The 15,549-nt window shown below is 33.6% G+C and overlaps 1 protein-coding gene across 5 annotated transcripts in view; it reads right to left on the bottom strand.

Annotated features, from left to right (window-relative positions):
• LOC114338775 (centrosomin) overlaps nucleotides 1-15,549 on the bottom strand; it is a 652,106-nt gene that overhangs the window by 98,147 nt on the left and 538,410 nt on the right. For all 5 annotated transcript variants that reach the window (XM_050641722.1, XM_050641725.1, XM_050641721.1 and 2 more), the window contains 2 exons: nucleotides 6,489-6,572; nucleotides 4,362-4,873 (listed from right to left, as the gene is read on the bottom strand). In XM_050641722.1, coding sequence (XP_050497679.1) covers nucleotides 4,362-4,873; nucleotides 6,489-6,572 — 596 coding nt within the window. The remainder of the gene's footprint in view (nucleotides 1-4,361; nucleotides 4,874-6,488; nucleotides 6,573-15,549) is intronic.

Genomic DNA, 15,549 nt, shown 5'->3' with positions numbered 1-15,549 from the left:
TGGAACCCCGCTATATATAAGCAAATGACCGCCTTCTAGGTATATTTCACCAATTCCTTTCTTTTTTGTTTCTGTAATACCTAATATTTCTATTTTGTTTTTATCGAACTCGTAGCTCAATTCTGTTTCTTTACCATTTAGTCCTCTGATATTCCACGTTGCTAGTCTCCAAATATTTTTCTTATCCTGTTTGCCATTGTCATTACCTATTTCTTGCCTTGTCGTTTCCTCATTGTCCTTGCACTTGCTTTTCCTTGCAGTTAATTTGTCCAGTTTTTTGTATTGGCATTATCCCTTTCCAATTCGCTGCTTTTTGTATTCCAAGTCCATTTCTGCCCATTGATTATAAGTTTTTGGTATCCAATTTTTACTGTTTTCCTTTCTTCTATTTTTTGTTTCGCAATTTCCTTCAGTTTTTGTTGAATTTTTCTTTCGTTTTGGGTCAAGTCGTTATTTATATATACTTGATTATATTTCCCCCTAGTTAATTTAGATTTGTTTTTCATTATCTCCAATTTTTGTGTAAAATTCTCAACTTTAATCAGGTATGTCTTCTCCTTTATTTCCTTTATTTTTGGGACAGAAATTTTTATCTTTAACTGGTCTTCGAAAAAATGTTTTACATTATCTTCCATTTCCTTTTCTGTAGCATTTGGAATTTCCAGACCGCTTATAATAATATTGTTCTTTCTGTCTTTCCTATCAGCTACTTCTAGCCTTTCTTCTATTTCTTCAATTTTAATCATTTTAACTCGCAATTCTTTCATTTCCTGTTTTATCTTCAAATTTTCCTCTTTTAGCTGTTTTATTTCTTCTCTGTATATTTTTCTCAGTTCCTTCGTATCTTTCATAATTTCAGCTGTAGTCTCGTTTATTAATTCCTTGATAATTTCCTTAAATTGCATAATTTCTTCATTAGTCATGTTCATCCTGATTTATTTGCCCTTATCTCAGCACGCTACTGCTGTAATGTGTGCTGTCTATATGTCTAGCGTAAGATAACGTCCACAGAGGTTCGCTCTTCAGAGGTTGTTACCTATCCAGACACTTTTTGGTAAAACTGGTTGCCTATCAACTTAATTTGTATTTCAAGTGTTTTTAGTAATTATTATATTTATAAGTTATTCTCTAGGCTATTCTCACCTGCAATCCACTTCTTGGGTATTTAATTCGCCAATGATCACTAGTACGTATTTTATCAGTCCGTATTCTCCCGGTATTTCGAGTTTTTAATACGGAGCACAAATTCACACGTGTGTAAACAATCACCAGTAGCGTCTCTCCTGTAATGATTTGTGACGTTCATAAAATCCTATATGACGTCAAAATTAATGACACACTGAAAAAAGGGTTTGGGATCCACTGTACCAAAGTTCTATTTCCTTTTTTGTTCAAAATACAATTACTTGATTTATTAAAAAAACTACTAAGCAGACAACAGATATTAAGAATATAAACTAAAATGTCTTTAATGTCCTTTCAACATGCATGTGACCACTTTATTAAACGCCCTTTCTTATCGACTGGTAATGTAATAAATATTTTATTGGGGGTTTTAATGGTTGTACTTGTAAAAAATGGTACTAAACAAAACTTATAGTATTTACTTTTATTTTCCATAGTAAACACACACAATTCAATATTATCTCTTCAAAAACTGTATTAAACACCAGTGTAAACAAAGTGGTTTATACTTTTATACGAGACAGGAGATCTGTCCTTACACAATATAACTTTGTGACATCACAAATGTTCGCACGCGTTTTCGATCGTTTAAAATGATTTAAATACAAAGACGATTTTAAATTTGTATTGCTGAGTTATTGAGTTTTTGAGACGTGAAATTTTGGAAATCTTATTTTTTTTTAACGAAACTGACGAAACTGAACATTATTACGTAATCAAACAAAAATGTGCAAGTTCCTTATAAAATGTGAAACCATAATTTTAGTAGGTGTATATTCAATTTATTAATCAAAATCAGCTGAAACCCATACAAAATTAGTGTGATTGAATAGGTATTGTCAATACCTTTAAAACGAGATATCACTTGCTATCCGATTTAGCCATAAGGTCACATATAAAATTATCGGTCACAGTAGCTCTGTAACGTTATCCATGACTATTATGTTACCTGGTTTTGACTAGTTAAAAAGGTTACGCCCGTTTATTTCCTCTGTTCAAATTTCACAATTATAAGTATAACCGTTTAAAAGGTACGAGGGGGGAGAGGGGAGAGGACTTTTGGCTAGCACTGTATACTCCACAAAAAAAAGTTCCGACAACGTTTGAAATGATAATGTTGTCAAAATTACAGAAAAAAGGGGACAGAACAACAGTCTTATATTTTCAGCTGGTCTTGAATGTTTTTTACGAAACGTAAGAGAAAAGTAAGTGTTGTATTACTTCCGTATAAATACATACCAACAGATTTCAAATTCAGGAATTAAAAATTGCTTTTTGGTCTTAAAACTAATACTTGTACAGGGTGTCCAGAAACTCTACCGACAAACGAAGACAGGAGATTCCTCAGATAATTTTAAGACAATTTAACCCAATTCACCTAGTCCGAAAATGCTTCTTAAGGGAGATGAAGTTCTTTGAAGATGGCGTCATGAAATTAGTTTTTCTTAAGGGGGAAGTCTACTGTGACAAGGGAAAAAACAGGCCGATTTTCCGGATTTTTTTTCTAACAAAATATGACTCGTACATTAAATTAAATCGTCATCTTTATTATATGTTCAGTATTTGTAAAAAAAATTTCAAGTCGAAATATTCAAAATTGCCGTCGTGGCACTCCTTCAAGCGCAGGTCCGTTTTTTTAGGTGCCCAAACGGTGTACATGAAATCTCACGCCTGGATGATCTGAAACAAAAAACAAAATATGGTTATCATCTACATAGTATTGACGGATAATTTTTTTGATATCGTTTTTTGTTTAATTGTTATAAACAAAAATAACATCAAATTTGGGCAAAAAAATAGAAAATAATTTCAAGAATTATTTTTTGGCGCCAAAATTTTTTATCGACAAAATCCTCCGTCAGACGAGAGCCAATACTATGTAGATGATAACCATATTTTGTTTTTTGTTTCAGATCACCCAGACATGAGATTTCATGTACACTGTTTGGGCATATAAAAAAAACGGACCTGCGCTTGAAGGAGTGCCACGACAGCAATTTTGAATATTTCATATTTTGTTAGAACAAAAATCCGGAAAATCGGCCTGTTTTTTCCCTTGTCACAGTAGACTTCCCCCTTAAATACCTCCAGAACACTTCTATTTAGAAAAACGAAAATTGGTATGCATATTTACTTTTCAGAGATGAATCGATTCCATCCATTGCAAATTTCTAGTACCAGTCATAGGCGTCCGTTTTGGGTAGAGCAACGTGTATTTTATCGCATTACTTTTTTGTCCTTAACTTTTATGCATTTTTGACACCGGATTATTAAATTGTGAGGTATTCTAGTACTAAAAGGTACTCTTGCTTTAAGTCGGTAGGACACACCGTTTTCTAGAAAAATCAATTTGAAAGTTTTTCGTTTGTTGGAATTTAAAAAAAATTGAAAGAACTTTTCAACAAAAAACGAAGTATTTTACCAACATAAAGTAAGAGTAACTTTTAGTACTCGAATACCTCATAATTTAATAACATAGTGTCAAAAATGCTCAAAAATTCAAGACAAAAAAGTTATGCTATAAAATAACTGTTGACCTACCCAAAACGGACGCCTATGACCAGTACTAGAAATTCGCAATTAATGAAATCGGTTTATCTCTGGAATATAAATAAATGTACCAGTTTTCGTCTTTCTTAACAGTTTTTTTTTATTTTTTTTTTAATTCAAAAAAGCAAAAAATTTTCAAATCGATTTTTCTAGAAAACGGTGTGTCCTACCGATTTAAAACAAGAGTACCTTTTAGTACTAGAATACTTCACAATTTATTTACTTCATTTAGTGTCAGAAATGCATAAAAGTTAAAGATAAAAAAGTTATGCGATAAAATAACCGTTGCTCTACCCAAAACGGACGCCTATGATCGGTACTAGAAATTTGCAATGGATGGATTAGATTTATATATTGAAGATAAATACGCGTACCAATTTTTGTTTTTCTAAATAGAAGCGTTCTGGAGGTATTTCAGAAAAACTAATTACAAGACGCCATCTTCAAAGAGCTCTATCACCCTTAGGAAGCATTTTCGGACTAAGTGAATTGGGTTAAATTATCTTAAAATTATGTGAAGAATCTCCTGTCTTCGTTTGTCGGTAGAGTTTCTGGACACCCTGTATAATGAATAAAATACTTGTGCTACGAATAAGTGCGTATTTTGTTAAATAAATGAAACTTACTTGATATGTTGCATTTTTGATGAAGAAGCCAAGTCTTTCAACTCAGCATCACAGCTTATATTTAAATCTAAACCAAGTTCCGAAATTTTCTCCTTCAAAATTTCAAGTTGTTGTTCCTTTCCAGTCAGATCTTTCCTCAATCTTAATACCTCTGGCGAGTTAACCTGTCGAGTATGCAACTTTTCTATTTCTTTATTTTTATCCCACAACTCTTTATTAACAATTTCTTGCAAATAACAAGAACATTTCTTCAATTCGACGTTGAGTCGTTCTATTTCCTTGTCTTTTTCTTCTAGTTCTTGTTTATAGAAGCTACTACGTTTTTCTGAAGCCGTATCACCTTTTTCTTGACTGGACCTATCCATTTTGGCGTCAGGGTTTGCGGCAAGAAGTTCGAATTCAAGTTCTGTTATTCTATTCTCTTTATCTTCCAAGCTGACAAGTAGTTCGTCATACTGCTCACGGATTTTTTGAATGTGATTGTCTTTTTCTTTTAAAGTTGCCTCCAAAATCTGCAAGTTATGAATATTAGCTAGGCAGGGTTAGAGAAAAAAGTAAATTAGTTTTTATTTCTTACTGAACCAAATTATACCAGATCCAGATTATACCCGAAAATTACTGTGTAATTTATATAAGACATAGTAGAAAGAGTGGAAAGATATACTAAACTTATTATTTCTAAAATTGAGTGAAGTGAATCTATTACACATAATGGAGACCATCATTGCTTAACAAAGAGATGGGCCAACGTTAGTAACTGTCTTCATCAGCAAGCAGAAGACAATTACAACCTTTACCTCACCTCTTTAAAATTGTCTGTCACGGTTGCAAGTCAAGAATTTATAAAGCCAGTGTAAGACCCATAATGGCATATGCATCAGAAACAATACCTGATACAGCCACAACACAAATAATATTACTGGAAACAGCAGAGACGAGAATACTGAGAAGAATTACAGGAAATACGATGAGAGATCGAAAGATGAGTGAAGACATCAGAAGAAAATGTGACGTACTGTGTATAAATGAAATGGTCACTAAATAGAAAAAAAAAGAAGGGAAAAACCATATAAGCAGAAAAACAGAATGGGGGAGATCCGTGTGGTCGAAATAGGAAGAGATAAATCACCAATCGGTAGAAGTATTGATCGAATCAATCCACCAATGAAACTAGAGATTAATTGGAGCACTAAGCTCCATTAACTGCGCATGCGTCCCGTTATGACAGCTTTACTTTTGGCAGGGAGTGAAAATTTAAAAAGCATTTATAAGAGGTTATTTCTTGGACATTTCTATTTCTATGACTTTTTAAATTCTTGAAATTAACAAAAGCCTGTAGTTTGTGTAACCTGTGAAAAAGTATTTTGTAGGCAATAAAATTGAAACACCTTTTACCTTACCCCTAATTACCTTAATTTTCATCGTCCAAAATATTTGATACTCTTTTGCTAACCAAGTATCTTCTATACTTTTTTTCTTTTTAGAGAATTCTAGGGAAAATTATAGCCTAAACAGTGTTGAGATGCTCCAATTTTATTTTTGAATCTGGTTTATTTCTCTTTTATATTAATGTTATTAATGTTTATTACTGTTACGTACTTTTGTCATGTTTACTAATACTTTCGTAAATACTTACTTACCAACAAGATATTTATACAAGATGAAAATCTTGTGATTCAAAAAGTCATTGGAAAAATATAAGTGGATATTTCTGTTTGCTTTAAAATTATAATAAATTAGGTTAAAATAGGTATTATTAGTTAAATTTTAAATATACAGTATATTTTATGGACTCTAAAATAAACCCAACCCAAGGCATGCCATAACCTCTCCACAATAAAATGGCACAAGTCCACAACATAAACAATAAATTTAATATAAAATAAAAAAACTATCTTTTCTTTATCAGCTGACTGTCACGAGACAACGCATGCTTGTATAATGGAGCCGAATGCTACATTTAACCTATCGTCCAATGAACAAGCTGAATTGCTTATAAAGAGGAAAAAGAAGAAGTAATTCGATTACAAAATTATGAAAAATGATTGTAAAAGTCATTGTAAATATGAAATAAATCAGCTTCTTTAAAGTCGCGCTTTTGCAAAATATATAAATATAGCCACTTACCTCAATTTTAGCTTCTAGCTCAATAGTAAGAGTCTTGTAAAGATCAGCTACCTCCATATCGTCAATTGATTCCTCCATTGTTTTCTAATAAAATTGATTTTCAAATCATTTTTATAAAATCCTTTATATGACGAATATGTCAACTATTTTTAATTTTTTTTATTGCATCATCTAAGTAGAAATGTATAAACATGCAAATAAACATTTGAATTAAAACTGTCGTTTCTAAGGTTTCTTCAACAAGTTGAACAGCACTATCGATCGATAATGGGTTAATAAAATATTAGGATGATATAATAAAAAAAACTCAAATGTTAAAAATAGAAACTAATAGGCAGCGTTGAATATGAAGCACATATTGGTATAACTGGGCATAGTCAAACAAAAATTTACCCAGTCGTAGAACTAAAGTTTAACAAGTGACACATTGATTAAGCCAGTATTATGATAAATTAAACAGAAACAGACATGTAATACTCTCAACGGGTAACGAAAACGAGACTAAAAAAAAATTAAACGCATAAAAACGTATAAAGAGTATAAAACTTATTAAATACTTTTATATAGTTCTTCCACTATATCTTTGCTCATGCATGAAATTATTCACGAAACTAATATCGCAAAATAGGGCTTTTCATCGATTGTCATTTGTTTCGAGCCTCTGTCAAATGTCGTAGAATCCGTGTACAATATTAATATACACGGATTATACAACATATGATAGAAGCTCGAAACAAATGACTGTGAATGAACAGCCCTATTAAACCGCTTGTCCATAGAAATCACAATAAGTTAAACAAGGATAAACAATACGACATGTCTTAGCATTTTGACGATCATTTTCACTAACAGTGACATTAGCGCATTTTTTAGTTTATTAGAATTTGTTGTGTATTTGATTTTTCAAATTATTTAACTTGTAGTCTTTCTGTATATCATTTTTTAATTTTTATTGTCAAGCATAATAATTGTTAGAACGACTGACTGTTGCTCGTTTAATTTGATTACTTCCGGTAAGTACCTATTTATTTTTTTACTGTGACAAGTAATATTTTTTAATCTACAAATTGTCATTATATGCATGAGAGTGGCTATCGTTCTGTCGAAAGGAAACTTATTTGTTTATTTTCGACATTACCGTTAAACTTTTGTTTTTTTATTTATTTATTACCGTGTTTTATATTTATCTTTATATCAGTAATAGTCGGTAACATGTTCAAGATGTTTAATTAATATTGAGTCCCTCAATCTCCTCAATAGTTAAAAACATTAAGCACTTCAATAAAATAACTTTATAAAATACGCCCACCGGGATAATAGCCATTTCCTAATAATTATTACCTTGACAGTACTTATCAATCTAAATATTACACATCGACGTACGTTTCACTTAACTTGTTTGAAAATGAATCATGACATTTGGGAAAAGATAAAATGGAACAACTATACCTAAAATCATCCTAAAATTAAATATGTCATCATTTTTAAGATGGAAAGCTGTATTATATTGATACTATTAGTGTGCATGTATCCTCATTTAATATGAAAAGTGTGTCAAATAGACCTAAAAATAGTCTCCAAATAATGTAGTTTAAATGCATGTCTATACAAATTTAAAATTTATTGATATAGATCAAAGTTGTGTAAAGTAGTACAAAAAATACAATTCAATAAAACTAAAGCTCAAAAAGGCATGCCTTTATTTTATGTTAATATCTACAAAAAGCTATAAAATATATTCTACAGTTATGCTTGAAGCTAGATGGGGGTGTTAGTAACAATTTTTATGTTCCATTTTTTTTAGTTTCGGTATTTAAATATATTTTTTGTATTTTCTGGCATTTGAGTACTTTGGATATAAACTATTTATACGAGCATTTAGATAAAGACTTGCCCAGTCCTGGAAAAGAAAACATTTGATGTATTTACAAATCTAAATCTTACAATTCCCAACGCATAATTTTAACATATTTTGAGAGAATTGTATAGGATTAAGAAACAAAAAAATATTAAACATCAAATAGGATATACATACTAAAAACTGATATGAACGCGTAAAGAAATAGTTCGGGAGTAACAGAAAGAAATAGGTGCACTTCACAACCATATACAAACCGACAAGAAAAACAAAGAATACACAGTTTCATGGTTTTATAACACGGTCTTTATATGATAGAGAAGAGTCTTTTGGAGAAGAGCTGCAGGAAGATCTAGAAGAGAATCAAACGAACAATCACCGATGACTTTTCAACAAAACAACTTATCTGGTTCGGACATATACAAAGAATGGAAAAACAACGAATACCAAAGAAAACACTAAAATGGCAACCAAAAGGAAAGAGAAAACGAGGTAGACCGAGAAAAAGTTGGAGCGAAGGAATAGGCAAAGATCTGAGAGAAAGAAACATAGAAGACGATCTATGGAACAAAACGGCGGAGAACGTTATAAACCGACATGTAGTAGTAGTAGGATAAAAAATATTCTTCATATTCGGATTATATCAAAGACATCAAATATCATGTTTTGCGAACAATCGAGTTACAGTTAAATGAAATCATGGAAACATCTCAGACAAGAATATACCTGAATATATTAGTATTGCTAGAAATTTTACAATGTTTTGCTAGAAACAAAAATTGTAATATGATTATAAAATGCAAATAATAAATGTAAACAATTCAACACAACTAACATTATCAGAGGTATTGAAAACTACGGAACATACGTCTTATTAAAGATATATTATTAAAAATATCATAAGAGATCAAAAATTTACACCAAATTTCCAAGCATGTCCAAGAGTTTTTTTGGAGTCCAGGTCCCTGAACCCATATGTTATAGTATGATACAATTGATCCAAATAATGGCATAATCCAGACATCCAAAGTGAAAGTTATCCTCCAACACCAAATTGTTCTATACGATCCACATAATGTTCAGAAAAAAGTCACACCATTTTGAGCGTCGGGATTGGGAGGAGAGGGGGGAGAAATCGGTAAATTCGTAGTTTTTTTACGTTTTTCGTCAATATATCTAAAACATAATCCTTCTAAAATGAACGGTTCCAATGTCACGGAGGTAGTATAGTATAATTGGTCCAACAAAAGGTCTAACCCAGACATCCAAAGTAAAAATTTTCCTCCAACACTAAATTGTTCTATATGGTCCACATATTGTTCAGTAAAAAGTTAGACCATTTTGAGCGTCCGGTTTGGGGGGAATATGGGGGAGAAGTCTGTAAATTAGTAGTTTTTTTACGCTTTTCGTCAATATTTCTAAAGCTATGCATTAGCTTAAACAATGTTCTACACAAAAATGTTCTACATAGAATTTAAAACAAAAAAGGTCCTATACATATGTAATTGTTATAAAATCTAAGGTTCCAGAGTTACGGAGGGTGAAAAGTAAAGGTTTTCGATACTTTTTATATTATTTGGGCAATTGATGATGATTTTGGGTGGTGAGGTTGACGTTTCTTCAAGGGCTTATCACTAACATACCATCGGCCACTGAAATAGCATATTTTATTTACAAAACACAATCATGTTAAAGAAAATTTATTTCATCAGTTATAATATTATAAATTGCCCAAAAAATAAAAAAGTATCGAAAACCTCCACTTTTCACCCTCCGTAACTCTGGAACCATTGATTTTATACCAATTATGTGTAGGACCTTTTTTGTTTTAAATGATATGTATAACATTCTTTATAGAACATTGTTTACGCTAAAGCATAGTTTTAGAAATATTGACGAAAAACGTAAAAAAACTACTAATTTACTGACTTCTCTCCCATCTCGCCCCCAAACCGGACGCTCAAAATGGTGTAACTTTTTACTGATCAATATGTGGCCCATATAGAACAATTTGGTGTTGGATGAAAACTTTTACTTTGGATGTCTGGGTTAGGCCTTTTTTTGGAGCAACTATACTATACTACCTCCGTAACTTTAAAACCGTTCATTTTAGAAGGATTATTATGCACAGAACCTTTTTTATTTCAAATTTAATGTAGAACATTTTTGTATAGAGGGTTGTTCATGCTAAACCGCATAGTTTTAGAAATACTGACGAAAAACGTAAAAAGCTATGAATTTACCGATTTCTCCCCCCTCTCCCCTAAACCCGACGCTCAAAATGGTGTGACTTTTTTCTGAACATTATGTGACCAAATAGAACAATTTGGTGTTGGAGGATAACTTTCACTTTGGATGTCTGGGTTTGGGTCTAGTTATACCATACTATTAGGACTGGACGTACAGTTGAGTCCCTGAATCTTTACCCGTGCGTCATCATTTAAAGCATACGAAGTAAGTCGATGATAAGTCGGAAATTGAAATTTACTAAACGCAACAGCACGTGACAGTAGGTGACTTGTTGTTGCGTTTAGTAAATTTCAATTTCCGACTTATCATCGACTTATTTCGTATGCTTTAAATGATGACGCACGGGTAAAGATTCAGGGACTCAACTGTATTATTGTTTTGTAGAGTTTTACTGTTATATTTCTCAAAATAATTAAAAATTTAAGAAGGAGATTGAGCTCAAAATAGCACCTGTTGGCCGTGCAAATTCTGCGGTATATTCCTGCCGTAGTGTTATGTTCAGTGTTGACGAGTGCTTCCAGGTACAGTTTATCCCAAACCCTTTTTTTAGTGCGTCATAGTTTGTCGAATTCGCTCTAACGCATTAAGCTCGAAGTGACGAAGAAAACGTACGTCCTGATTATTATACATAGAACTTCGAAAATTATGTATTCCTTGAAGGGTATTTCCATAATTAAAGCGACTTATACTTATAGATTCAGGGCGGCTGCAGCAAATAGGATTAAATGGGCACATGTAAAGGCCAACGTCCTTAAGGATACGGCACCGTAAGAAGATACTTATAGATGTAGAATTGGTTGACAATTACAATACTCTAAATAGATAACCAATCCATGATGCGAATAAAGATAATTTGAAACAAAAGTAATCTATCGTGACAATACTTTCACAATGTTAACGGATAAAACGACAATTGTCATTCTAGGTTAGAAATTTGTCAACGACGTAAATATAAATATTTTATGTCATTAGTATATTCGGACATTGTATAGTGAAATTGTATTCTACATTTATTTCTTCCTTAAAATATTTTGGCAAATATTGATATTTATACTGGGTGATTCATTAAGAATGTCCAATCTCTGAGATGTAGATTCTAGACCTTAAAACAATAAGATTTAACCCAAAACACTTAAATAAAATGTGGCTCGTTACTGAGTTACAGGGTGTTTTATTTAAAAATTTAATAACTATTTTCACCAAGTGCTTTAAAACTATTTGACATATCCTTGCCATACTTGGCAGAAAGTGTAGGTACCGTACACCCTACTAAATTATGTTAAATAAACGTTTCTGGCTACTACCGAGGCGTACGACAGCGGGACAGTGAATGGTTTGTTTACCCTTCCCAAATTCTACGCCACCCCTCAAAAATCACCGAGAGAATAAACTCTCTGAACATGAACTTCACAATCAAAGTAATCAACGGCCCCCCTTCCGACACACAAGAATCTCTCAAATGTTTCTGTTCATCTTCCGGCCACGTACTCCACCGAAAGCCCAAACACAAAAAGATTCATGTACCGTCCGCTCTAATGCAAACATGCATTGACGAACTCCCGGTGGAGTACGAAAACATCCTTGAGGCTACCCCGTTAGCCTACCGTACCCACATGTAACACATCCTTTTCCCTACCCCGAACAGGGAGAAGTTGGTTTTTTGCGGTTTCCCAACTTCATTGCACAATTATACCTGTTCGTCCCAAGAAAATAGCCGCAACTATTTTCTCCACTCGAACGCTCACTGTCCACGCTGCGCTCAAAAGCCACCTCCTGACCGCCGACGAGGGACGCAGGCTTGCCTGTCGTTGTACAATGGTTTCTAGGGAGATTGGTCTAGAGCAAAGCACGGACAGTACACGTAAATGTCTATGGAACCAACAACAATCCATCAAAACTTTCTTCTCTGTTGACTTTTAGCCTTCTGGACACTACCGTCCGGCATAACCAAGGAAAAACACCAGGACACGACACTTGCCCCAGTGCGGTTTTCGGACTGTTTGCTTTACTGCCAACACAATACATTCACTTCAAACCCTGAAGAGGACAAAATCCTAAACGGGGAAGCGCATTGAACGCATTTCTTCTAAACATTATCTAGACAAGCAAATCAAACAATGTGGCTGGGACGCCACCCCTACAAGGGGTTTACCCTTCCCAAATTGCTATTTTAGCACAATAATTCGATTCTCCAATTCTTCAATACTGTCTATGTAAATAATATATTCTTCATTCATAATTACAAAATCATTAGTTTTCGAGTAATTTCAAGTTACAAATGAAAGGGCACAATACATACATTAATCAAAATAAGCTGTGTCGTTTCATGTTCAACTTCAAATATCTCGAAAACTAATGACTTTATCGTTACAATTAAAGAGTTTATTATTTACATAAAAAGTATTGGAGAATCGAAATATTGTGCTAATATAGCAATTTCGCCAGTGGCGTAGAATTTGGGAAGGGTAAACCATTCACTGTCCCCTGTCGTACGCCTCTGGTAGAAGCCAGAAACATTTTTTTATCATAATTTAGTAAGGTGTACGGTACCTACACTTTCTGCCAAGTATGACAAGGATATGTCAAGTAGTTTTAAAGTACTGGATAAAAATAATTAAATTTTTAAATAAAACACCTTGTAACTCAGTAACGAGCCATATTTTAATTTAAGTGATTTGGGTCAAATCTTAATATTTTAAGGTCTAGAATCTACAAGTCAGAGATTGGACATTCTCAATGAATCGCCCTGTATAAAAATAAATATAAATATTCTGACAACAGTTTAACTAAAATATCCTGCAGTGATTCGCAACATTCTTAAAATCTTATATGACCTCAAAATTAATGACGCACTGAAAGAAGGGTTTGGGATAAACTGTATACAAATTCGTTAACTGCTTCGATGACGTCGTTATCTATAACAAGTGGCCGTATGATGAGTGGTTGCGTACTTATTTTCATGTACTTTGTTTATTATTAAACTTATTTTTGTAGCCGCTTCTTTTAGTGCTACATACGCCTCTAGTAAGGTGTTTTCCGTTTCCGACAATACTAATATCATCTGCATAGGCAAGGATTTGAACTGATTTGTTACATATTGAACGGTGGTTGTAATTTGTGACATACGTATTACTTTTTCCACAGCCAGATTGAACAGTATACAAGAGAGAGCCCATAAAGTTGCTCCTGGGTTAGTACTCTACATTAAACTCTTTCAAGCCTTACTAGCTCTTTCATTGCTCTGAACATGTCTCTTCTATTTACAGAGTCGCAGGCTACCTTATAGTCTATAAATATGTGATGGTGATGAGTATCTATGACATTCCAGAGTTTTTTCTAAAAATTTGTTCAGGGTTGCAATCTGATCAATTGTAAATTTACCACCTCTGAAACCAGCCTGGAATTTTTATATTATTCGTTCTGCATATGGTGCGATACGCTGGCATAGTATAGTAGAGAATATTTTATACACTGCGTTTGGAAGCGAAAGTCCTCTGTGGTTAGAGTATTAAGGGCCGGTTGTTCGAACGCTAATCAACATTGATCACTATCATCATCATTCTCTTTGCCTTATCCCTATGCGGGGTCGGCTTCCCTAATTGCATTTCTCCACACAATTCTGTCTTGGGTCATATCAATGTTAATCCCCTTTACCAACATGTCCTGCCTTATCGCCTCCCCCCAGGTCTTCTTTGGTCTTCCTCTCCTACTTCTTCCAGGAATCTGCACTTCAGCTATTCTTCGTATTGGGTGATTAACGTCTCGACGTTGAACATGACCAAACCATCTTAACCTATGCTCTCTCATTTTGGCATCAATTGGTGCCACACCTAGACTTCCCCTAATATACCCATTTCTAATTTTATCCTTCTTTGTCACTCCACTCATCCATCTAAGCATTCTCATTTCCGCCACATGCATTCGTTGTTCCTCTTTCTTTTTCACTGCCCAACATTCAGTTCCGTACATCATAGCCGGTCTTATGGCTGTTTTATAGAATTTTCCCTTCAGCTTCATTGGAATTTTTCTGTCACACAACACACCACTCGCTTCTTTCCACTTCATCCATCCAGCCCTAATTCTACTGCATGCATCTCCATATATTTCTCCATTACTCTGTAGTACCGATCCTAGGTACTTAAAACTATTGCTTTTCACAATCATTTCACCATCCAAAGATACCATTTTATTTGTAGTAGCTCCATCTTTAAATGAACATTCCAAATACTCTGTTTTTGTCCTACTAAGTTTTAAACCTTTTTCCTCCAGAGCTTGTCTCCACTGTTCCAGTTTTTGTTCTAGGTCTCTTTCACTATTTCCTACTAACACGACATCATCAGCATACATTAAGCACCATGGAATGTTACCCTGTAGTTTCGTTGTTATCTGGTCCACAACTAATGAGAATAAATACGGACTAAGCACAGAACCTTGGTGCAATCCTACTTTCACATGAAATTTATCAGTCTCTCCCACACCTGTCCTAACACTAGTCGTTACTCCCTCATACATATCCCTCACAATCTTTACATATTCACCAGGGACTCCTTTCTTATTGAGTGCCCACCACAGAATCTCTCGAGGAACTCTATCATATGCTTTCTCAAGATCAATGAATACCATATGAGCGTTTGTTTCTTTACTCCTGTATTTTTCCATCAATTGCCTTATAATGAAAATTGCATCTGTTGTTGATCTACCCTGCATAAAGCCAAATTGATTCTCGGATATTTCGGTCTCTTCACGTATCCGTCTGTCAATTACTCTTTCCCATATTTTCATGGTGTGGCTAAGCAGTTTTATAGCCCTGTAGTTTGTACATTGTTGTATATCTCCCTTGTTTTTGTAAACAGGTACCAGTATACTGCTTCTCCATTCGTCTGGCATTTGTCCGACTTCCATAATTCTATTAAATAGACCTGCTAGCCACCTTGTTCCTGTCTCTCCCAATGC

Source organism: Diabrotica virgifera, chromosome 1 (genome assembly GCF_917563875.1).
Source record: "Diabrotica virgifera virgifera chromosome 1, PGI_DIABVI_V3a".
Classification (NCBI taxonomy): Eukaryota; Metazoa; Arthropoda; class Insecta; order Coleoptera; family Chrysomelidae; genus Diabrotica; species Diabrotica virgifera.
This window is presented reverse-complemented; position numbering and strand designations above follow the sequence as displayed.